We start from the raw sequence: 24,617 nt of genomic DNA, 5'->3' as shown, positions 1-24,617 counted from the left end.
CACAAAATAAATTACAAATAATTTCTACGTTGCCTTCCAGCCGAACCTTCCTTCTTTTTGTTAGACTGTAATCAATTGATGTTGCAGGAAGATGCATACAAAATACAGGACTCAATACCACCTGGATACATTTTTTTGGCAAATTGTCTGAAAATGAAAATTGTACACAAAGCACAGGAAATTATGTTGTCTAAAAAAAACCCCAAAAAGTCTCTCTTGCATGTCTCCAAGAAGCTGTTCTCTACAATTTCCTGCATTTGGTACAGACATGAACACTACCCGTGGTGTACTGACTCAGACATGAATTACAGGCACCACAAGTTGATGATGAAACACTGAAATGGAATTAGTAGGCTTGTAAAAACAGGAATGCATCCTTCTAGCTATCTTGGATTACGTACAGGACACTGATGTTTTCAGTGGTGTGTAGCCAGCAAACATTTGTTCAAGGTGCAATCAGTAGGGTTGCGTAAAACAAATTAGATGACAGCAGATGCATTAGAGGAGATCTTTAGTGAGCGGTTATCTACAAAAAATAACAGATTTGTATTCTGAAATAAAGTTATGGATAAACCAATGTTTCTGTTGTTTCATTCAAACACAGATTTATTCATCACACTTTTCAAGTCTTTGAGATAAAAGTATAAAGGACTTGAAAAAGAGCCATTGCGCTCAATAAATTGGATTTCTTGGGTAAATGCCTGATGAAAGAATGAAGTTGATCTCGACCTTGAGTTCACTCTGTTATCTACTTTACAAACTGAGATTCACAAAATGACAGCTAACAGCAACAACACTCTCCAGATGTTGTTCCCTCTGGGAGAGATATTCTGTCAGGTTGAGTAAGGGCAAATCATCATTAGCAGAAGATCACTGACATGGAAAAGTTCATTAACCTGTGTACTTCAACACAACCACCAGTTTGAGCCCACAGGCACACTGTATTCATGCAGCCGTGGTATTTGGATGTGTCTGGATCTGCCTGGATCCAAGTTCATTAGGGATGAGCTCACATCACATGACTGCTTTCTTGTGGGCACAAAAAACTTATTAAGACTTATTTTTTTCATATTGCAAAGCAGTGTTGAAACCTGCACCGACACCGCCTTCCTTATGCCATATGTGCACCATGAACACACAGGGAACAGCAGCAGCATAAATCATTATAATTTATTTCTTTATATATATAAATCATATATAATTTAACCACTTTATACAGCCTACTGCTGTATATAAACATATACATATATATGTACATGTTTAAGTGATGATGACACATTAATATCACTAATTATCATCTAATAATAAATATTACTCAACTTTCACTGTTCCAACTTTATTTTGATGCTGTTGCGCACTTTTACACAAGCAACACACTGAATGCAGGACTTCCACAGACCTGAGCGCACATCCCTGTGTTTCAGCTCTGTTATCTGTTGCATTCAGAGCTTTTAAAAGAAATCACAGCCAACTGCAAAGTCTTTCCAGATGTTGTTCCCTCTGGGATGAGAGTCGAGTTCGAGGCGGATTGGAGGAGGCACGGGGCAAATAATCATAATAAGCTGCGGGTCACATGGAAGGGTTCGATAACCTTGTGTACTTTAACTTGTACGGCCAGCACCATCAGGTTTGGGCTTGTACATTTTTGCAGCGATGGTATTTGGATCTGTGCTACTCCGGCGGCCCAGTGCGCGTACCACACGTGCGCATGCGTCCCTGCGTTGAGAGGAAAGGGAACGCGCTGTAACGGAGAGAAAGCGTTCCAGTAAACCGCTATATCTGCCCGAGGACTTCATGCCCGTCAGACCACGGCAAACTCCTCTCTGCACTTCTCGTTTCCGCTACATTGTTGAGAGAGATGAGCTCTGATGCTCACATCACACCCTTGCATCTACCCGCGTGTGTGCGCAAATTTCAGACGCAAATTTCTCGTTTTCCCACGCAGTGAATGACACCAAAAAGCAACGTGAACTTGGTTTCAACATCATTGTACAGTACAACAGGCTCGCGCTCCGCGGATTAAAGCTCATCTGTCGGACAGCACTGCTGGTAAGTAAGGCTGATTCAGAGCCCGAACACGGAGCAGCAGTCTGGGAGTTTTGTGCATGCTTGTAGGGCGGCAGGAGACAACACTGATCTGCTGTAGCTGGCCTCACTGGATCACAAGATATCAAATTTAATTTGGCTGGCACGAGTTCTGATTTGTACATTTGTGTCACTGTGGTTACTTTGATGTCTTTCTTTCCGTTCTGTTTGCCTGGCTTGGATAGATAATGTAGACTGGGATGGAAAATACTTGGCCGCATCATTTTCATGAAGGATAATAGCACTGAATTTATTCAACCACAGACAGTACTTATGTTCCCTGTGATCAGAGGCACTGGATCTATCTTGAAGTGGAATTAAGGTTACAGTCTGACACTAAACACCGCTGATTTTATTTCCCAGCAGCTCTAATAATCAGGCCTTGATACTCTGGGGCACATTTTTGGCAAATATTGATAGTTCAGGGACAAGTGAGTTGCAAGAAGTTCTCACTTGTAACATGATAGCTATTGTCACCAGGGAATGTGTATTGTATTTGTTGTATCAGTTGCTGCAAAGCCAAATTTTAAGTTTTTGCACTTGGCACACATTTGCCACACACTCCTGAACTGAAAAGTGCATTTGTATCGTTATTGTATTCTTTATTTGTATCTAATGACGTCACATTTTGTGATATTTGCAATATACTTTTTTCACACAACAACTTGAAGCGAACTGGCTGATGACCAGTGCCCTCTGCAGCACTGCCTCTGCTGTGAAGCACTCCTCCTTGAATCAGTCAGTCGGTTCAGTTTGGCTGAAAACCAGCCGAGCTGTGTCAAACACGCATCTGCACTGTAAACATCCATCTTAGTTTGAAGTTCAATTAAAGTCTTTTATTATTATTTGGTTTCTGCCGAAGTAGTAAAAAGCACAGAACCACTTTGTGTAATTTAGTTTAGCAACAGCAAGTGAATGACTAAGAATGAGTATTATAAAAAAAGGCTTTCACTTGCCATATGTCTCTCACCCTGCTGATGAACATAGACTATTAAAGTGATATCACAGCTGCAATTTGGCCTGATGGCTTGCTACTGTACTTTAACTTCCCAATTAAGTCCTCTTACGTGATCTTTGTTGCCGTCTGGCTCTGTGCCTCTGATCACACCATTAAACACAATCTAACAAAGGCGCAGAGTGAGAAGCAAGTCTTGGTTGAACTCGTTCAAGGGCTGCACCACATTCAGGAACCCAATTGGCAAAAATAACTTTTGGCAGTTGAGATTTCCGCAAACCACGGATATGTTGAAACTTCAAATTTTTCTATATTGCACCTTTATTGTTAATTTAGGTTATATTTAAAATTGTATCCTCTGACAACATCCGGTTCTGTTGCCACTATCACAGCTGGAAAATATCCTGACATCTTGGCCATCCCTTTTACCTCCCAACAGGAAAGTCAGCTCATATGCAGGTAATGAGAATGTGATATGACACGTATTGTAGAGATGTCATTAAGGCACATATTATACATACAGATTTGAATGTATCTGTGGTTTGTATAAATGTAAAATGCCTACCTTTTTATTCTGAGGTCAGTTCACTCAGGAAGTAACTAATTACAGCTACTCAAACTATTGTAATTCAGTCATTTGTTTGGGTCCTTGTACTTTCTCCAGGTCTGTATTTTATGCATAACACCATGCAATCTACTTAGTTACTTTAAAAAAAATCCTAATTGAGTACTGAGTACAATTTGAAATCATTTCTAAACCTTTTTCTCTGCATTTTTTGTCACCAGTAAGGCTATCTGCTCACAAACAGGCCAATGAAAACCCTGACATATGTACTTTTTCCAGCACTATAAAGCATACAGAAATCCGACTGTACCCCTACTGCTCAAACTAGGTACAGAAATTTGAACTGCAATTGTTACAAAGGTTTATCACACAGTCAATTGGGATAAGAGAGAGTTTTAGGGATTAGTGATGTATTGCCACCATTCATTTCCCTTTTGTATAATTTCAGTGTTGTGTGGAAACTGTTACATTTTTCATCTTTTGATTGTGAGTGGGCGTCAGGAACCTTGATGTCACCTTCCTGGAAGAATAGACATGCAGAAATACCGAATCTCCATTGAAATTCAAAAACCAAATTGAAAGCGCCTGTTATTCTTATTGCTGACCTTTTCACGGCATTTTTTTATTCATGCATTTGCACAGTATGAACTTGGAACTTTTACTTTCACTAATTATTTTTTTTAAAAATTCAACCATATGAACAATTCCATAAAAGTAAAATACACTTGGGTCAATTTAACTTACAAAAGACATTTATAATATAAATAAAACGAGCAAACTCAAGGGTAAAATGCAATGTTTATAGATGAAAACTACGAGATTGATTAAATCCACCTTATCCACACAGTTTATTGTGGTACAAACTTACATAACATGCAGTCTTTCACTACTGTCTCTTTGAGTGGCCTCTCATTAGTCTTTCATTCACACCTGAAGCTGACAGTTGAGTGTTTACAGTAGCAGTTTTCTGTGGATTATCTTGGGAGATCAACCTTAACAGATAAGAGAGATAAGAGAGCGGTTTGTTGGATTGATTAGGGGGATGGACAGATACTAACGTCTGTCCGATATATTTACACTTATGGTTTGACGTCGCTGTTATTCCTGTCATATCATAATTAATGTTTGTCCAGTTTCATAGCCTCTTGACTCGGGAAATGTACGCACATGGGAGAAGTTATCCCAGGTGAACATTATACAAACCAAAACCATCTTTTGTTATATGTTCCAAACAGGATACAAATATCTGTCTCCTGGGTGAGCGTCCCATTCAGCCCCAGCGGCTTGCTCCAGAGCGGACTTTGTTACTTTTTTGTAGGAGGATATGATGATCCTGGAACCAAACCAACATGGCAATATCAGGTCTGCCACGTATGCACATAGATTTCAGTTGTTGTATTGGACTGAATTGACCAAAAAAACCAAAAAACTTACACTGTAATACAACACCATTAACATACTAGCAATCATGGCCACAAAATTACCATACAGCTAATTTTGGCATTCTTAATGAAAAGATTAAAACTGGTCAGAGATGATGAGGACATTGGGCAGTTAGATATATATTTTTTTTTCCTAGATAGACAGGTAGATATTAAATAACTTTGTTATAGATATATTAGTCTTTTTTCCTGCTGTTGTATTTAGTCACTGTAGCCTCATACAGTAAGGGAGAGTTTTCTTTTGCTTAGAGATGTTTTTGCTCAGGGCGACTCTGCAGTAATGACTCACTTCTGCTTGAATCAATCAATCTGGGTCCAAAAAGTCTGATGAATAACAACACATCTGCCCCCAAAACATTCATCTCAGGGAAATGTTCATCATACCCTAGTGCACTGATCACTTCCGTGAACCCTGGGTGGGCGTTCCTGGATGTACCAAACTGAAAACATCTTATTGTTACTGAGTTAGTCACTACTATCACAGAGTAGGGTTGGGAATCACAGAGTAACTCATGATACTATTCACAATACGTCGCCCCCGATAACATATGAACCACAATACAGTGATAACTGTGATCATCAGTACATTGCAAGACAATCATCTAATGATACATGACGATATCTGTTTAACTAAAGAATACAAAATACCCCTAAAATAGCAAAGTGCACAACTTATGTGTTTTTTTGCAGCACTGTGGTGTCAGTTTCCCAGAATTTGACACTGAGACGAAAGTATCACAGTATATTGCAGTGATGATATTTTGTCCCACCCCTCTCAGAGTATATGTAAACCTTTTTCTTACACAGCCTGTGTGTGCTTTCTGGTCATTTCAATACTTGTAAATGTGTAAATATACACACTGTCAGTATACCGATCGTGTTAATCTTGACACCCACATCTTGTTTGAGGATCCTGTTATTTCCCTTTAGTAATTTGTTAAATGCATTTATTGATTTGTTTGCTTGAAGGGCACAGGAGGCATACATAATGCTGAGAGAGGGGCTGACCAGGGTATCAATAGGACCCTCAGCCCTTTTCTCCTCAGCACCTCCAATGGGCAAGTCTGGCCTTAACAGTAAGAATGTAAGAATCTCCACTAATTGAATGTCTTATGGTAAAAATATCCGTTCATGTGGTTCCCAGGTCAGATTAATAACCATGAAGAAAAGGAGCCTCTGATTTGATTCTATAGTTGAATGGAAAAGACAACGATAAGGGAGTGAAGGTATGGCTATTTGAAGGTGATATCCCATCCTGACACATTCTCTTGTCACATTTTAGAAGTTTTACTGCCGTACACCCAGATAAGACCTCTCAGATCGTCCTCCAAAACACTGGACACCATCCCTGAGGCCAACACCTAAAAACAAATGATTCTTGCTGTTGGAGCTCCCGCCTTATGAAACAGCCTGCTAGAGAAAAATTAGTCACATATATTTTGTGGTATTGCTTCATTTCCCTGATGCAGTTACTGCTGATGTTTGTGTCCAACCACTTTAGAATAAAAAGGTAATATCACGCATTCATAGATTAGCAGAGTGCAGTATACAGACATCTGCTTTTTTACTGCACCTTGCTGTAGTGATGAGTACGCCTTCTACTACCTATAGATGCAGCACAATTGTAATGGTAAGGAGGTGGAAAGTACCAAAAATATGTGTCATCTTGGTTCAATATGTTAGTGTGGGAACAGTCTGTTATGGCCAAATGGAAATGGTCAGTTTCTGCCAAAGTACAACCGAGCAAACTCTCTCTTGCTAGAACTAATTACGACCAGATTGATTTCCAAAGTAGTGAGCAGGAAGCCTGATGTACTGATTCACCGATGTGTGTTCTCGCCTGTTTGTTTTCCAACATCTGCAAATGTCTCATGACATATAGCAAGGCCCACAATTCATTTAATTTTAGCATCAGGAAGAGTGCCCCGGTGCCATCATTAATAAGACTTCACTACTACTATGAATCACGATGCTGCTGGCAAAGAAAGCTCCACCATGGAAGATGTGATCTGATTAGTGTGAGTCGACATGTAGTCCTGCGAGCGAGCAGAAATGGCCTGGTGGTGTTTCTCTTCTGAAGCTTTAACATCACATAATTGTTTCCCGATGTTACAAGGATATCATCTTAAGCTCTCTTTTACAATGGAGGGTAATCCTGATGTTACAACTCCAGATATTATGATATTGTTAAACCGTAATTTGGTCGACTTTCCGTGTATTCATAGCAATATATCATAGGAGGTAGGCAAACAAATGGTACAGTCAAGAATGGAAGAAAGTCTTACCTAAATTGCACAATAGCAAGTGGATGACAAAGAGCACAGGATGGGTGGAGAGCAACAAGAAGCTGCACCCAGTGGAGGAAATTCTACGTCAGTTACAGCAGAAGTGATGCAATAAAACCAAACTGTGGATTAGTCATGAGTGTGGCAATCAGAGCTTATCTGTCCACAGAACTCCTCTGGCTTGAATCCGATTCAGTTCACTTGTTCTTGCCCACCATGGTCTGAGCGGCTGAGGCCCATCCTACATCCAGGACACCCAAACCCGTCCACTACGCTCCGCTTGCTACTCCATCCCTTCACAGACAGACAGCCTACCACTCAACACAATCCAGACTGAAACTCATCCTGTTCAAACTGCACCATGGCCCATAACACGAAAGGAAAAAACTATTTCAAAATTCTTTGTCTATATATGGAATACTCTGGAGATCTTTCCGTATGGATATCTAATAATGATCCCTCTGAAATATGGGAATGTGGAAGTTAGATATTGGAGAAAAGCCACATCCCAGGATCCAGTCCTGTATAGTACCACTTATAGTTCCCTAAAGATGCTGTTTTACATGCAGATGCTTTTAGAAGGGAAAACGGTTGATTATAGCGTGCAAAGAAATGTCTTTGAAAGGTTTTCGTCATAAAAGCGGTCAAAGTGTTACAAATGGGCACCAGATTTAGCTCTTCTGACTGGATTAAATTCTGGGATTATGTGTTTTAGAGTCGTTTTTTCCTATTGTGAGTACGGCGGTGATTTTCTTTAGGGAGTGTGTCGGCGGTTGAGAGAAATCAGCTGGTAGGTGAAAGGGGTTTAGAGGAGAAGGTCATTTAGAGTCATCATTTATGACTGACTGCATTGCAAGGACTTTCACTTTACCCATTTAAAGTGGACCGAAAAAATCTTACAGTAAATCAAATTATTAGACGCACAAGGACATGTCGTCATGGTTGCGTCTGTGTGTGTGTGTATGTGTGTGAAGACACATTTTCACAACAACTCAAGATTAAAGGTCCCATATTATGCTCATTGTCAGGCTTATAGTTTTATTTAGGGGGAAAGTTTACATGTTTTAATGTTCAAAAATCATATTTTTTCTCATACTGTCTAATGCTGCAGCACCTCTATTCGCCCTCTGTTTGAGTGTCCTGTCTCTTTAAGGCCTCCCTCTCTAAAAGCACAGTGTGGTCTGATTGGTCAGCTCTCACAGGCCTGAGCAGGCACCATCCACCGGGTTTGAGTATCACCTATTCCGGTCTTTTTACAACCAAAAACGTGCTGGGGTGGGGGTTGCAGGCGTGGCTGAGGGCGGTGATTGTATAGTTGTGACATCACAACCTTACCGAAGTCCTGATGGCTCGTTTAAAGGCAAAGTTTCTTCATACGGCCTGTGTGCATTTCTCCATCTATTGAGCGTTTGGACACTTTTTTCACAGTATTTACATAGCATTGTGACACTCAATCTTACTTTGTACAAAATGGGACCTTTAATCCATCATACAAACATTAATTTGATTGCTAATATTGATTTATGTGAATGCAGTAATGATGGTTTGTTTACATCTGTACCCAAAGTGGCTATAACACATTGCCCTCAAGTGCAGAGCCCATCTTAATACCACCCAAGTGTGTTGACATAAATACTTAGCAGTAATAATTAGCTAGATTAATGACAACATTAGCATAAGCACCTATAGCATTAGCCTTGTCAACCCTCACTTTCCCTGGGAATTTGGGAGGAAGGAGCTTTAACCAATAAATCACTGACAACATTTTCCCATGGAGTGCTTTTTGCTGGAATTACTTCCACTGTGCTGCCTGACTCATCTTTAATCACTACAGTGTGTGACTAAGCTCTTTAAGTGGTCTGTCTGCGTTTCTTTCGTGATCCACGGTTAGACTTGCAAAAATGCTTTCAGAACATCTGTGGTGAAGGGCATTTCTGACAGGACTAAATCATGCTCTGCTGGTCCCTCACATCTCGGAGATTGTTGCCAGTGTCAGTCAGCCGACCAGCGTGCCTCACGGCGTTGCACACTGCAGCGCCTGACCCCCCCCCCCCCCTCCCCGGTTCTCCCAGTCCCAGCCAGCCCTCCCTCCGCCCCTCTTCCAGCTCACACTGTATCACACACAGCCAGCTATTGTGCTGCTCTGCTTTTGTGTTGCCTGTGGTGTCTATGAGGAGGTCCTGTGCCTCCTGTGCTTCACGCTCCTGGGAGCTACACTATGTCCAGCTGTTGTATCTCCCTTATGTTCAGGGAGATAGGCAGTACTTTAGAATGGATATTGATGCAGATAAAGGCTAAAGGGGTTGATGTAGGGCATGTTAAGTCTAAGAAAATGTCAGAAAATCTTTTTATTCAACCATCAGTCCAAATCCGAAAAAGCTTTAAATTACAATGTACAACAACAGAGAAAAGCAGCAAATATACACATTTCATAAGGTATAACTTAATAAATAAGCAACAACTATCAAAATGGTTGTTGTTTAATTTTGTTGAATCCACTGGTTAATCCATAATAATCAGCCCAGAGATGATCAGCCCATATCATGGCTGTCATTTCCATATTTTCATGTATGTAATTTAATAATGCGTCTGTTGTCCCGCAGCATCCGTCCCATCCTCGTCACAAAGCATACTTCCTGTGGACAAAAATCTCTGCCGCGAGTTTCCTGTTTAGGAGTGACCTTCCGCTCAGAGCTGCAATTGAATTCTAGCCCCTTAATCGTCTGCAAAGACAAGTAGAAAAGAAAGAAAAACAAGTTAATTGTGCAGATATCCAGTTGCCTGTATATGTCAGATAATGATTTGCTTTTACTGCAGGGAGAAGCCCAGACTGATTACATATGTACCTGAGGATTTAATCACTGGAAATGAAAGAGGGAAAAGGTAAGATGTTTCTTTAATGTTGTTTTGTTGATATGTAATAAGTGGCTGCAGGGGTTCATTGGAAAATTACCCGTCAGTTTTCAATATTAGTCTACTTGGAAGTACTGACGTCTAACAACTATGTTTCAAGGTGTCAAACAATGATTTTTTCAATGAAGTGATGAATTTTTAGTCAGTAAAATGTCAAAAAACAGTGAAAATGCCCATTACAACTTTTTACAAAGCCTAAAGTAACACATTTAGATCATTGGTTTTGTTGTTAGACTGAGAAAAGTAGCGTATTCTCACATCTGACAAGCTGGGACATGCAAATGTTGTAGCATTTACGCTCAATTATTTCCGTCTCTGGACTAATGGGTGGGTTAATCAACTACTGAGCACAACTGTGGTGAGCACTATAGTCGAGCTCTATATGAACACAGGAACAGTATCTCAGGAAGAGGAAAACACAATCACCCCTCATAAAAGAAAAAGATGCATCTGAGGTTTGCTCCTCTCCACATTCTTCAGTGTTTTCGTCATTTCCTAAACAATAACTTGGGGAACAAACACAGACCGGCCTCATGTCCGGCTCAGGATGAAAACACACCCACTCCATTATAGGCCCGAGAAACTACAGCCTGTACCATGTCATGTTTTATGTGAACAGGGAGGTCTGTGTCCATATTGCAGAGTAAAATCTGCGCGAGTCCCCGCGGTGGTGTTAATCGATCATGTGTTTTGCACTCCCCCGCTGTCTTCAAGTTTGGATGTGCATGATTTACTCGTAGCTTTACAGCAGTATTACATTACTGTTGTCGCAATGTAGCAAGTGCATGTGCACACGTCTTAAAATAGATTTTCAGCTGTGCACTCCTGCAGCTTGCTATTGATTTTCAGGGCTAGTTCTGAAGCACTTTCATTCAGCACAACCATTTGGTCGTATCTGGCCTCAGGAAGATGGTGGATAGGATGTGCATTGTGCATTAAATAGTCAGATGTGTGTCACGTTAAATGCCTTTTAATCTGATCTAAGCCGTAATCTGAACCCTCCAAAGCACAGTTGAACCCAGCACGCAGTGCTGAAGCTGATGTGATGCTGTGGGACTGCTAATGTCCCTCAGTTCAGATCCTCTTAAACTGACTGGCCTTCATCTGCTGCCCTACTCTCTCAGCATCTTTCTATCTTTCTTCCATTCTTTCTTTTCTGTGCACCCTCCTGTTGCGTTTTTTGCGTCCTTGCATCAATAGCCCCATTCACACTGCCTTTTCAAGGCGGGTATCTTGCGCCGATATTCTGCCTCGCTGCCGGTGTGAAAGTTACAGAGGCGAAATGGGGAGACAGTTTCGTACCGCCTCTGATCTGCCAGATCAACAAAGCCAAAGGTGGTAACAAAGCTGCAACAGAGGCACATCTTCACACATCTGTGTGAATGGAAAAGCCGGCAGCATGGGACAGGGGTGTGTCGGACTGAAGGTGTTCACAGTCAAAAAAAACACACGGATCTGAAGGTTATGATGTGTACTGTCATGCTGTATGAAATGACACAGTGCTGCTTGGTTCAGTGTGAAAATAAAAAAGCCAGTGTAAAGCCTTCCTTGTGGCTTTAATGCGGATTCTCTGTTTGAAAAGGGCTAATGTAGGATTGTCAACAACGCTTTGATTTGCATGTGACTGGAAAACCTTCCAGCCAGCCCGGTGTCTTCAGGACCTCTCCCTGAGAGTCACAAAATGACTGAACACAGCAAGACACGTCTCCAGGACATCAAAAGGACCCAAACTCCCACCTATCTGATAAACTGTCATCAACGCCACCTCTTCAGACATGGCCCAGAGTTCACAAAGACGTGCGAACTGCCCTCTCAGGACCTCAGACCCCAGGTTGCCTTGGCCTGTATAGATGCAAATCTACATGCTTGTCTGCTAATTCACCCTACAGTCTCCTCACCCAGGGAAGAAGGAACCATCCCTGGAGTGTTGTTTTTAATTCTCTGTTAATGCTAAATTACTTGCCATTCATAAGATTTCATACTGAATTAATAATGTTTATCATGCATTTCTGAATATGTGATATTGTATTAATTCATGTATTTGGTATCATTTAAAAGCTGAGAGTGCCACCATGTCAGATTTATAAACCGCCTTCTCCTTCCCCTGCAGCCTCGTCAGGTATACAAACTTCACAAGGGTTGGATAATAATCTGGATGGTCTGCAGTTTCAACAAGTGCAGGCTAGAATAAGACGACACTAAGTCCATACTTTGATTTCCTGGTTTCTCAGTACTCTCAGCTTTGAACGATGCAAGCACAGTCTGTTTTAAGTTTCTTCCATTCACCTTCTATTGTGTTGCTGAACACAGCTCTATTAACACCTGGTCCAACCCCCTAACCTCTTTGTCTTTGTGTAATGTCTAGTTGCCAAAGTTTAGTTTGTGTTTTGTTATTGTCAAGTTCTAATTGCTGTATTGTAGGCAACTGGACTTGTTTCAGTTCCTCGAAGACGTTGCACGTCTCATGTGGGTCCCACAAGTGGCCCTGAAACTCAGAGCTCACACGTTTCCTTCAAGAGTCTGTAAGGACACTCCCACACAGAGGTTGAAAGCCTGCAAACTCCCCTCCAGTTTGTCAGAACTGAAGAAGCCTCTTGGATGAGAGGTGAAACATCTTCAAGAAACTGAAACTTACTATGACTCTTAACCACTGTGTTTTTCATCTTGCGGTGTTTCCTCTTTCAAATCATCCTTCCAGTTGAGTATGCTGTTCAGAGAGCAGCTTAAAGGAGGTGCTAATGTATGCGGTCTTTTTTTCTTCTTCCTGTACCTATCACCAGGCTAACCTCATGTACTTAGTCGACATGAGAGACCCGAGGAGCACGTGAAGATGTCCCAGAAGGCAACTAAAAGTAAGCTCTTTTGCAGTGGTTGATTGGTGACATCTGTGGGGTTTTTTTTATTTTTGTATGAGACGTTAATGGTTTGTTCTGATTTGTTGCGGACATCCAGCAGATTACTTTGATGGGACTTCCCTCTCTCGTGATATTCCGTAAAGCACTAATCTCATCTGTGTTATTTCACATGCAACGAGAGGATTAAGGACCAAAATTTGTCACAGATGGATGGTGAGATCCATAGCATTATAATCACAGTTACTTTTCATGCCTGTGCACACCAGTTACATTTGGGTCTGTCGCCTTTGAAATGGGCACAGTGTTAGAACTACTGACTCTGAGGTCACATACTGGAATTCTGCACACCATATTGTGCTCCACAATAAGATCCATCCCTACTACATGTTGCAGTCTTGTCGCTGTCCTCGTAGCCACACAACATTCAGACACATCTCAAAAATGTCAAGTCTTGTTTACTCCAGATGTTGCCCGCTGTAAATTACCGTGGGAAAACACAAAGCTGTCTTGATGCTTTTTAAGCTTTTGTTCCTTGATTTAAAGAAGGGCCCCTTGCCTTTGTGCCATAGACAAGGACTTAGCAGTGATTCATTTTCAACAACAGCCCTGCAGTGACAGTTGTATTGAAGGTTGCTGTATTTTGCTGTCACTGAATGTCAATTACAGTAGATTTCTTGATACACACAACCTCCTGTAACACTTGAAATTGTTGTCTTTAAACAAGATATAACTTGTTATGTCAACTTTAGACTGAGCCTGGCTAGCTGTGTCCGCCATTTTCCATAATATTGTACACAATGTATCGAAAATACAAGCTCATAAAACATACCCGACAACAGGTGAATAACAAAAATCCTCCTCCTCCTCGGTCAACTATGCCCGTAAATGTCAGCTCCTACACAAATTAAATGATTCAGAAATATTTCAGCACACTCATGATAAGTTTAAGCTACGAAACAAACATGAAATAACATGGCTAAAACACAGAAATGTCAGACAACAGTGCAGCTTACCTCTCCTGTGAGGCACAAGAGCAAAAAGGGAGCGGCTAACTTGGGAAATATAATATATAGGGGGACCCACAAAAATGAACAAAGGGGTACAGGAACTGAGTGTCAAACGATCCACATATTGACTCGGATGGGCTTAAATGTCAGGTTATAACTATTTACAGATTTTTTGTAATTATAATACACCAAATTACATATAAATATGTCACTCTGTTATACATATTACATGCTGTATAATTTACTTTGTTACACATAAAAGAGCCGTATCAATCTTTTCATATACAGTAAATCTTGGAAAGCAATTGAATACCTATACTTCCCAAAATGTTTTAAGTGTCCTTTATTATTTTGGAATTCTATGCGTGTTCCTAAAAATAGTCCTGTTCCTCTGTAGACGGGCAGTTTGAAGAGAAGATGACAATATTTCGTCACGCATAAATATGAATTCATGTACAGTAGGTATTTGTACTTCTCATAGTGGCCTGTCAAAACTGAGGCCATACCACTGACGTTCAGCTCCACACGCGGTTTGAGATTCATAGAGTGTGAAAAAATGGGGGAAAAAAAATAATGAAGAGTGATATGTCTACATTTCCTGTCTTTGAACAACTTAACACTCACTCACTCATTCACTCACTCACTCAGTTTTGGTCAAAATCAGATCAAGCTCGCAGAACTCACGATTACAATTCATATTCAACATCACTCAAGTGTTTAAATCTGATTCAAAGAAGAACACATTGAGGTCTTATTGAATAAGTTATTAAGTATTTATGAATTCAAAGGATTCTCATTAAGTTCGACTTTAACCTCTGTTGTCAAATTGAAACCATAATGGGTGGAGTGCTTCCTGTATGCCGTTGCAGTTGTCTCTAAATAGCAACACATCAGTTCCACTTGTCATTACCCAGCCTGGTACTGATACTACACCTGCGTTAAATGGCATGGGAACTCTTGAGCAGGAAGAAATGTAAGATGTGGCCAGAATCTCTTGTTTAAAATATTCAAAAAAATTAAACATAAATTATCAACAAAGTTTTGACATTATTTCAAAGATATCCATGTATTGTGTTGCAGATATGTTGACTGAAATTAACATGCTAACCAGCTAGCCCTAGCTTGTCTTGTCTAGTAATACCATTCGGCGATATCTCGATGGCCCCTGTAGTTTCAGCTGGGGCTACGCAAACAGCATGTTCTCGACGTTTCAGAAGCCTTGTGTCCGGCCGCGTTCACTGGGAGGCGGCTAAGCCCCGTTGAGAGGTCGTGATCCAGGCTGATTTCAGTCATCTAAAAAGGCCAGCGACTCCACGGCTAACTGAGCCAGCTAGCCAGCAGCCAGTCGCCATAGCCAAAGATAGCTAGCAAAGAGTGTAGTGAGCAGCAGTTAGTAGGTGGCCATATCTTACACGTTACACCCGGAAAGGAGCCAAGACATTTCAGCCACATTGTGTTGTATGTACACTTTTAATAATCCTGTTCTTTTTTTTTCATTCTTGTCTGTTTTTGTCTCCCTCGACTCCAGCATGGTGCCTTAGGCTTCTCCCAGTTTTCTTCTTCTTCATCTCTTTCGTCACATACTACTGCTCCTATGCCATACTTCAGAGGTAATCCCACACGCTAACACAACCGTTTCTTCTTTATTTCTCAGTTGTTCTGGTACTGAGGTCACACCATTAAAGTAATGCCCATTTCTGGTAAAAAAGTAAGCATGAGGTCCGCACAGTGCTGAGTCACTAAAAGTTTGGAAGACAAGCCGCATTCTTATCATCCGGCCGTCTGAGCCGCTGGTCAATTTAGGCCCTCATATCTGCCCATTTCTGCACTTTTTGAGTGTTCTGGACCTAGTTACTGGCACACTGTGATTTTATGGATTCAGCAGTAGTTCTCATGCCAGTTGTGGTGATTGTCTGTCTTTCAGCTACGGAGGCACCAGCAAGTCTCTGAACAGTAGCAAGTCGCTGTGTGGTGGCTGGCTAACCCAGAAGAAGTGGGAGAGCCTTAACTTTAAGTGAGTAATGGCATGTCTGTGTTTTTTCTACAAACTGGAGGGAGTGGATGGCTTATTAAGGGTGTAAGGTATGCCAACATTTTTTATTTGAACATAAGGTGCCAGGCTCCGTGGAACCGTTAGGGCTGCTCTTTACCAGTCAAGTAGGGAAAGCATATTTTAGGGAGAAAGACCAGGACTTATTATAAGAAAGGATTTTCCATCTAAATCATGATTGCAGTAAGTTTCAGTCACTCAAGAGGAATGCGTTGATGAAGTGGTTGAGAGGGAGACTTGATGTAAAACCCAACGCTGGCTAAGAACGAGCTCTTGATAAAGTTGCACTCTTACAGAGCCAGACAAAAGCTTGTTTGTCCTCCTCAGGTTCTGCCTTGTTAAGTAATCATTGTTCCACAACCCTGAGCCCCCTCTCATTTATTTTCTCTTGCTCTATTATCAGTTTATTCAGCTGTATATTTACTGTTGGTCTTTTTGTGGGCTGTGCTCTGTTACAAAATAGCGATATGGTCTCCATCTGTGGGCCTCCTCCAAGGTCACTGTTTATTTCTTCAGCTCAGTAGACCTTCCACTGCCCGCCCTTTGACCTTTCGAGCGGTCGAGATTCATGTTCTCTGCAAAGAACATGACTTGGATTTTCTCAATATGTGGCTGCTTGGTTGTTCTTGGGTTTTCACATCACTCATTACAGTCACAGGGAGGCCTTCCAGGCAATCTCAGTGACATTTCTCAAATTAGACCCTTCCCCAGAGATTCATCCGGGTCTCCTGCAAAGAGCTGCTGGCACATGGGGGCAATAAATGTCTGAGGGACTCACTGTCAGAAACAGTAGGTCATAAACAGCTGGAGTCCGAAGCCAGCGAAACACAGAACAGCTACAGTTTTACATATTACAACCTGCCACATTTGTCTCACTCCACGGGCTCTGTGAAAGTTATTGTTTTCTTTTCCCTCTCCTCAGCAGAGAGATGCCAACAGAGAGGTTTAATGAGGGAAATTGCTATTGAATGACATCATGTAATTGGCTGGTTTGCTTATAATGAGTCTGGTTTACCTACTTTATAAATGCCAGAACGTTTGGGAAAGCGCACATCAAGCTGCTTTTCCATGTTTCCAAGTATGAACACTGTACTGTCTGGCATCACGGTTGGTATTGTCCATTGTGCGGTGGTAGTTTCCTTCATCCTCGCTGTCTCGCGCCTCATTCATATCCTCAGCCGCAAACCCTCCTGTATTATAACTCATTTATACAGCGAAATCCCGCGCAACGCATGTTGTAATTCCTGCTCTGACTTTTTTTCATGCAGTATTAGCCGACAGACGCAGCTCTTCCTGAAACTGGAGGATTTCTTCTGGCGGGAGCATCTGTCAAAGCTGGCATTACCTTATGGCATTAAGGGCAGTGGTATGTTGATTTGACGTTATCCTCTGCTCTTTCTGCTCAGTTTAATCAGCACGTCTCCCATCTTGGCGTTACTGGTTGTTTTATGAAAGTATGTTCTCTACTTTATTCATGTGTTCACAAATCAGCTTCACAGAACTGAAAATAACTCCATTAATACTCGATGATGAGATCGGTGATGCTTTACTGTCTCAAAGTCAAAGTCTTTTTATGTGAATTGCACTGCTGTGTTAAAAGTTTTTCCACAGTCACGCCCTTTTCAACGGCTCCTTTTCTCACTTCCCCTCCCAGAACTGCTGCTACTGAAAGTTCTTGCTGTGATTGCAAATTATCAGCTGCCAGCCAACATCGAAAAGTAAGTGTGAGCACACTAAAGCCAACCTGGAACATGCAAACTCAAACTCAGCATTTTATGACTGCAACCCAGGTGTCTATCGTCTAGCCAGCATTCATTTATTGTACATTGTGTGCTATAAACTGAATCCATAGTGAATATGATAACTATTATTGACAGTGTTCACTATATAAAGATATGACACAGCAGGCTTAGATGAGATAGTGGTGTTCCTATTGTATATACCCTGTAACACGTTTGTTGTGTAGGTCCTTATGAGTTGCTATTAGTGCCTCATTCTTATAACTTATGAATAACACATAGCTGTTGTACTTGATAGTAACAAAAAAAGCACCCCTTGCACGCTTTTGCTGTTGTGGTTAATAAGTTGTCAATTTTGTCTCAAGTAGGCATGGGACGATTTGAAAATTTCACATCAGGACTACCCCGTCCAACATAACTGCAACACAATGTTATCCTGATAATCATCAGAATATTCTTGAAACTTCAAAATAAAAACTAAAATTGCATTAAAATGTATTTTTTCATACTTTTTTTTGTGGAAAAAACTCAGAGAATCCTAAATAAGTAGTCATAAATCCTAAGATCTTCCTGCACAAATAAAGGATAAATAAACAGAGGTGGCAAAAGTAAAAAAAACCTTCTTTACTCAAGTAAAAGTAAGAAAGTACAGGCTCTGAAATGTACTCAAAGTATAAAAGTCAAAAGTATCCCTCTGAAGGACATTTCTACCGGCCATCTCTGTGCAAAGCTAACCTAACGTCATATTAATATAATTCAAACGCTATTAAACTTAGGTAGAATCAGTAGGATTTGTCCAAGCTGTTCGTAAATGCACCAGAAAGATAGTTGATTGCTAAGTCTCATTCCCAGGATGTCGAATATCGACATCTTGGGTTGGTGAAGCTCCCGGAGCACGGCAACAAATTGACAAAATGAGAAAATCCAGACAGAGGGACAATACGAGACACTCTCCCCATTCAGGTCTCCCTCTCTGTCTGTTTCTGTCTTGTTATATCTGCCATGTGTGATATGCACAGGTTGAAATCAGTCTTGCGATGTTGGGAAGGCGGCACGCAATGACGCAAAATAAAAATAACAGATAATCCCCTTAAATGCATTAAGACTAAAGTTATGAGCCTTTTTTGAAATGTAAGGAGTAGAAAGTACAGATATTTGGGTAAAGTACAGTACATGCACCTGAAAAATCTACTAAGTACAGTAACAACAAAAAAGTATTTGTACTTTGTTGCTTCCCACCACTGTAAATAAATGGTAACTTCATCTTCCTGTCGTTTTTTTTTGTTTGTAATCTGTAGTATTAACAAATCAGATTTAACTTGGGATACATTGTGCAATCCAAACATTCAGCCATGTTGACAGGCTTAGGCAATGAAAAAAACCCCAAAAGAAAACCAATATAGGCTGTACATCAGTGCACTGGACAGCTCATACATGTGAGGATATTTACTTTTACCTCAAACAAGACTTGAAAACACTCACAGGAGGATGGGAGAACATAAATGTCCCACATTTGAACTCTCTCTCTCTCTCTCTCTGTGTGTGTGTGTGTGTGTGTGTGTGTGTGTGTGTGTGTGTGTGTGTGTGTGTGTGTGTGTGTGTTGGGCTTTGTCTCCACAGCCTTGAATGCAGAACCTGTGTAGTCATAGGCAACGGCTTTGCCATCAAAAACAGCTCCTTGGGAAGCATCATCAACAAATATGATGTGGTCATTCGGTAAGCACAGAGGAGAACGCCCGATGAGCGTATTGTTATCGGTATTATCACATTCAGTTATTATTCGTTTTATAAACTAGCTTTGACCCTCTTTGATTGCACTCCAAGATATGCATTTTTAGGGAATGACTCAACAATAACAATACAATGTTTAATACCGAGACCTCTTCATAACCACGTTCACGTTTCGGGATTGTGAGGACTGAGAAATGAAGTAACAGACGGACCCTTGCTTGATGACCTGCGGTGAGAGCGGGATATAAATTCACTTGGCCGTAGACTAATGATGGACATATCGTATCCGACTGTGTGACCGTCTGACCCTGACACAGAGCCGTCCTCTGGGCAATTAGCAAACTTTTAGGTCAAGTGAAGTTCTTTAGAGGAGAAAAGAAAGTGTTTAGTTTGCTCAGGGACAAAGGCATTCTGCAAATCTGACTTTACAGCCTTGGAATGAACACATGCATTCTGAGTTTTTATAAGCCTCTTTCAAACAGCCAGAATTTGGCTTGGCCACAATGCATTTTTCTCTCCTTCCCCCCCCCCCACACATCAGCTCCTCCTGCCCCCCTCCCTCCTTCTCTCACATCTCTCCCTCTCCTCTCAGAAGCTAATCGCTCCCTGGCCAAGTAAAGTAAGGTTATTGACATTGAGAATTCAATGCATGCTGGAGACTTTGACGTCATAAGCCTTTTTTTCTGCCGTAGGAACACCTACTAAAGCCTGTCGAGACTCCACTTTCCAAAGTGCAGATTAATCATTTAACCAAACAAGGCCTCAGTCTGTGCTACTGTGTTTTAATTGTTCGGTATAGAGTTATGATGTGGTCTTTCGAAGATGTTGTGTCAAGAGTTTGTTAAAGGCAATAAAACGGGGATGTTTTCCAGAACGGATATCAAATTTTAAGCCCTGAACGCTCCCTGTTCTTTTTTGTTGGATCATTTTACGGTGTGTTATTGTTAGACAGTCAGCTCTGGAAATGACAGGATGTGTCAAGGGAGAAGTAGGACATCAGTACAAAGGTTGTTTATTTAATGATACACCATGTAATATCAATAAAGCAGCCTCGACTAGGATTGGGTACCATTCACATTTGAACCGTCCAACCTTCCAATGCTGGTACCTGGTTTTCGATACACAATGGTGGTACTTATTTCAGTTCTAACCAGTTAAATCATTAACTTCTAGAGACAATATATCACGAGTCATATTTCCAGTGACAATGCATCACAAGTCAATCTATCTAAGTTTTATTTCAGTAGCATCACGCTATACTGCATATACATCTGTAAAATAAAACACTTTATAGAGTAAACTGCTACATTTTTACTGTTCCTGCTCTTCAACCTAGCTCTATAAGAATAAATATAATAGAAAACATTAAGATGCATATGTGCTGCTTTCTCCTGCCACACAAGGTCTCCACTAGTGGGTGCTGTGTTTTAAGTCGACTGGGAATTTTGAGTTTGTGTGTTGACCCCTTGAAGCTGCAGTCGCAGATTGAGTTAATTATGTGAAGTCAGCAGTTATAAGTTTGTTTCCAAAGCATATTAAATACTGTACACGCCTGTAAATATGAGCACACATATCGTTTTATGTTAAGTATGTGACTTAAAACGTCTCATTTGTAAATTTACTTTAACCGCAGTAGCGATGCTGACCCGTTAGCATCGATCTAGTGGGGTGAGTACAGAGTCTGGTACCCAACCCTACAATCGACATACAAATATTCAATACTAATAGTTTGAGATTTAGAAATTTCCCTGTCCAACGCCAACATAGTACAGATTTAGCTTAAGAAACATTAGCTTCTATTGATCACACTCACTCAGGTTGGAGAAGCAAGTCACAATGAAAAGAATCATTTTAGACAGTGACATTTTAAATCATGATATATGTGAAAATATCATTACTAGATGTTTGTTATTACTACAGATGAACATCTTGCTCATTGGCTCATAGGTAGCATTGATCCCTACGCCATTAGCGACAATAGCTAATAGCCATGGTCACGGATTAGCCTCTGTTTCTCTAGCTACTGCAATCTGTAATTGGCATTTCTCTCATTGGCATCCACTCAACCACAGTTGTTGCTAGTAATCGAAACCTTCATGATTTTAACAAACAGTTAGCCTACCTTGTTAGCATTCAGCTAAAGCTCCAATGAAAACGTACTAGCCTGGCAGCGCGATATACATCATCCTAACTTTGTTTCATAACATTCACCAATACGGAAGCCCTAAAGGGCCATGCATTCATACATTTTATTTCCTCCGTTTTCCCGTGATAACGAGTTAATTTCATTTGTTTTCTCGAGATCTCGAGTTATTATCTCGAAATAACAACTGCCGTTTTCCCGAGAAAAGGGGATAATTTTCTCGAGATCTCGAGATAACGAAACTTTGTTTTCCCGAGATAGCGATATAATTAATTCGAGATCTCGAGATAATGACTGTGATAGATTATGGAGACGCCCGGGACCTCGTAGCTGGTCAGCTATGTAGTTAACGAAGACATCAGGCTCACTTAGATTGCGCCGCCGATATAGCTGAAGCCTTGCTAACCGTCTTTTTAGATTACGCACACTAATGTGTATATTATCTGTAATAGCAAGGCATAATGCTATTTCAGCCTGTGTCAGGCCTTGATTGAAAAGATATGTGACGCGGTGATCGTTATGCTCCTGCTCCTCTGACATTGCTACACTGAATGATGTTTCCTGCAATGATTTAATATACTACACTATCGTTTTGTTTTCTCAAGATCTCGAATTAATTATGTCGTTATCTCGGGAAAACAAAGTTTCGCTATCTCGAGATCTCGAGAAAATTATCCCGTTATCTCAGGAAAACGGCAGTTGTTATTTCGAGATAATAACTCGAGATCTCGAGAAAACAAATGATATTAACTCGTTATCACTTGAAAATGGAGGAAATAAAATGTATGAATGCATGGCCCTTTAAGGCTTCCGTACACCAATACTATATTCTTAAATATTTATTCTTACTGGTAATGCATTAGATCTTAAAAGTTATACACTTGTCAATGTGGCTAGCCGCAGCCCCTTGAATACTGTCCTGATCAAGACACGTGGAGTGTACTATATAACATACTGTTGAGAAAGCCTCTGTTCCGAGGCAGTGTTTTTTTTAGATGTTAGCTTAGCTAAAAATACCAGTGGAATTTAGATTGAGTTTTTCTTACTTCTGAAATACAACCCGTAAGTTTCAGTTTCATTTAGGTTTCTCTAAACTGTTTGATTTCAGTCAGACTCAGGGATAAGCATTTATAATTATCTATGCAAAATCTATGATATGATACGTAAAGTTTATGAACAATGGAAGCAGGAAATGCAAAGTTAGCATGTGCAAGAATAGACACATTTATGAAAATAACATCCGGGTTGCCATTTTGCCTTTGATGCTCAATGTTACAAAGGCCTTGATGCGATTAAAACTACTGTATTTCTGCATGACTGACTGCAAAAATTGAAATCCTTAATGAAACAAACCTGAAAATTCTTCTCCTTGACAACAGTATTGTGTCCCTGCCTCAGGTTGAACGATGCCCCAGTGAGAGGCTACGAGGAAGACGTAGGGAACAAGACCACCATGAGGTTCTTCTACCCGGAGTCGGCCTCGTACAACCCTGCACTGCACAACGAGCCAGGCACGCTTATGGTCCTGGTGCCTTTCAAGCAGCAAGATCTACGGTGGCTCAAAGAGATCCTATATAATGAGAAGAGGGTACAGGATATGTGTGAGAATGCACTCTCTCACACACGCACACACACACACACTTTCCATCTCGCTCGCTTTCTCTCCCTCTCTGCCTCGTATAAACACACTCCTATTAGCTTCTTTTCCAGCCCTTGCCATTCATCCATATCAGGAACAAATACTTAAAAGGTTCAACTTCAGTGATGCCAGGGCCCCTTCAGAGTTAAATGTACTTTCCATCGCAGACATCCTTCACTCTGTTGCTCCCGGCACCTCCGGACTGGGACCAATAATAGTTGCAGGGTCATTACCTGCTAATTTGCACATCGATTTAGTTGCCTCCAGACATGAGGGAGTCATAGGTTCAGTTGTGTCTCTGTTTGTCTAAATGAAGTCCAAAAATAACATTATTTAAATCTCTTTCTGTCCTTTTGTTCCTTTCAGTTTCACAACATCCTGTGTCTTATCTTTCTCTGTGTTTGTGTGTTCTAGGTCAGGAAAGGCTTTTGGAAGCCCCCTCCCCAAATCTGGTTAGGTGACGTCAATAAAATCAGAGTGCTGGACCCTCACTTTCTGCACCAGACTGCAGACAGACTGCTGCGGATCCCTCTGTACCCCAAGAGCAGACAGGTGAGAGATCAATTCCACAAGCCACAGGCTTGGATTTCACAATTTTATCGCCAGATGTTTTGGTCCGGGCCCACATTGAATTGTTGCCCTGTCATTAACCAAACCGAACTTAATTAGTCTAAAGTTGTTTTTCTGTAATTGTGGTGGCGACGCTTCTCCTTCATCCTCAGCTGAATTTTCCCACCAGAGCCTTCCCTCCTGTTTGTTCCCCGTCTTCCATACCTCCCTTTTTTCCTCTTTTGCCCTTCACTACTTCCCACATGAATGTTAACAAGGCTGGATGGAGCATCCGCTGATTAGCCACAGCTCCTCGAGTGATACGTCTTGAGCGCTGTGATAAACAGTTCACTGCGAGAGGCATTTCTCTTGAAACGTAGCTGGGTCAATAGTGATTTTGTGGATCCAATTACTGCGAAACATGATGAAGATTAGCTGCTGCTTGGCATTCTGGCATCTCATTACAAGATAAGCTCCTCATGTCTTCCAGGCTGCACAGTGAATCCCTGGGAAATAATTGGCTTTTGAAGGAAAGCCAAAATATTGTATAAATTTCAACCAGATGCTCTGTTTTTTTAGAAAAAGCACACTCTCTGCAAAGTTAATAACTGCCATTTTATTAGGAACAAGTACAGATTTGGTGACTGTCACTGTTTTTT

General features: G+C 41.0%; 1 protein-coding gene across 3 annotated transcripts in view; it reads left to right on the top strand.

The window, feature by feature from the left end:
- The first annotated feature begins 1,702 nt into the window (after positions 1-1,702).
- st3gal4 (ST3 beta-galactoside alpha-2,3-sialyltransferase 4) overlaps positions 1,703-24,617 on the top strand; it is a 29,860-nt gene continuing 6,945 nt past the window's right edge. The window contains exons 1-11 of one of the 3 annotated variants that reach the window (XM_073483263.1): positions 1,703-2,049; positions 10,150-10,215; positions 13,026-13,097; positions 13,198-13,313; positions 15,636-15,717; positions 16,032-16,121; positions 17,426-17,523; positions 17,812-17,875; positions 19,517-19,612; positions 23,169-23,358; positions 23,824-23,961. In XM_073483263.1, the coding sequence (XP_073339364.1) occupies positions 13,307-13,313; positions 15,636-15,717; positions 16,032-16,121; positions 17,426-17,523; positions 17,812-17,875; positions 19,517-19,612; positions 23,169-23,358; positions 23,824-23,961 (765 nt within the window). In that variant the 5' untranslated portion in view covers positions 1,703-2,049; positions 10,150-10,215; positions 13,026-13,097; positions 13,198-13,306. Of the gene's footprint in view, positions 2,050-10,149; positions 10,216-12,666; positions 12,851-13,025; positions 13,098-13,197; positions 13,314-15,635; positions 15,718-16,031; positions 16,122-17,425; positions 17,524-17,811; positions 17,876-19,516; positions 19,613-23,168; positions 23,359-23,823; positions 23,962-24,617 lie in introns of all 3 variants that reach the window. The other 2 variants (XM_073483254.1, XM_073483244.1) reach the window with 2 other exon arrangements.

Source organism: Pagrus major, chromosome 2 (assembly GCF_040436345.1).
Source record: "Pagrus major chromosome 2, Pma_NU_1.0".
NCBI lineage: Eukaryota > Metazoa > Chordata > Actinopteri > Spariformes > Sparidae > Pagrus > Pagrus major.
The sequence above is the reverse complement of the archived record's forward strand: the minus strand, read 5'-3'. Positions and strand labels throughout refer to the sequence as shown.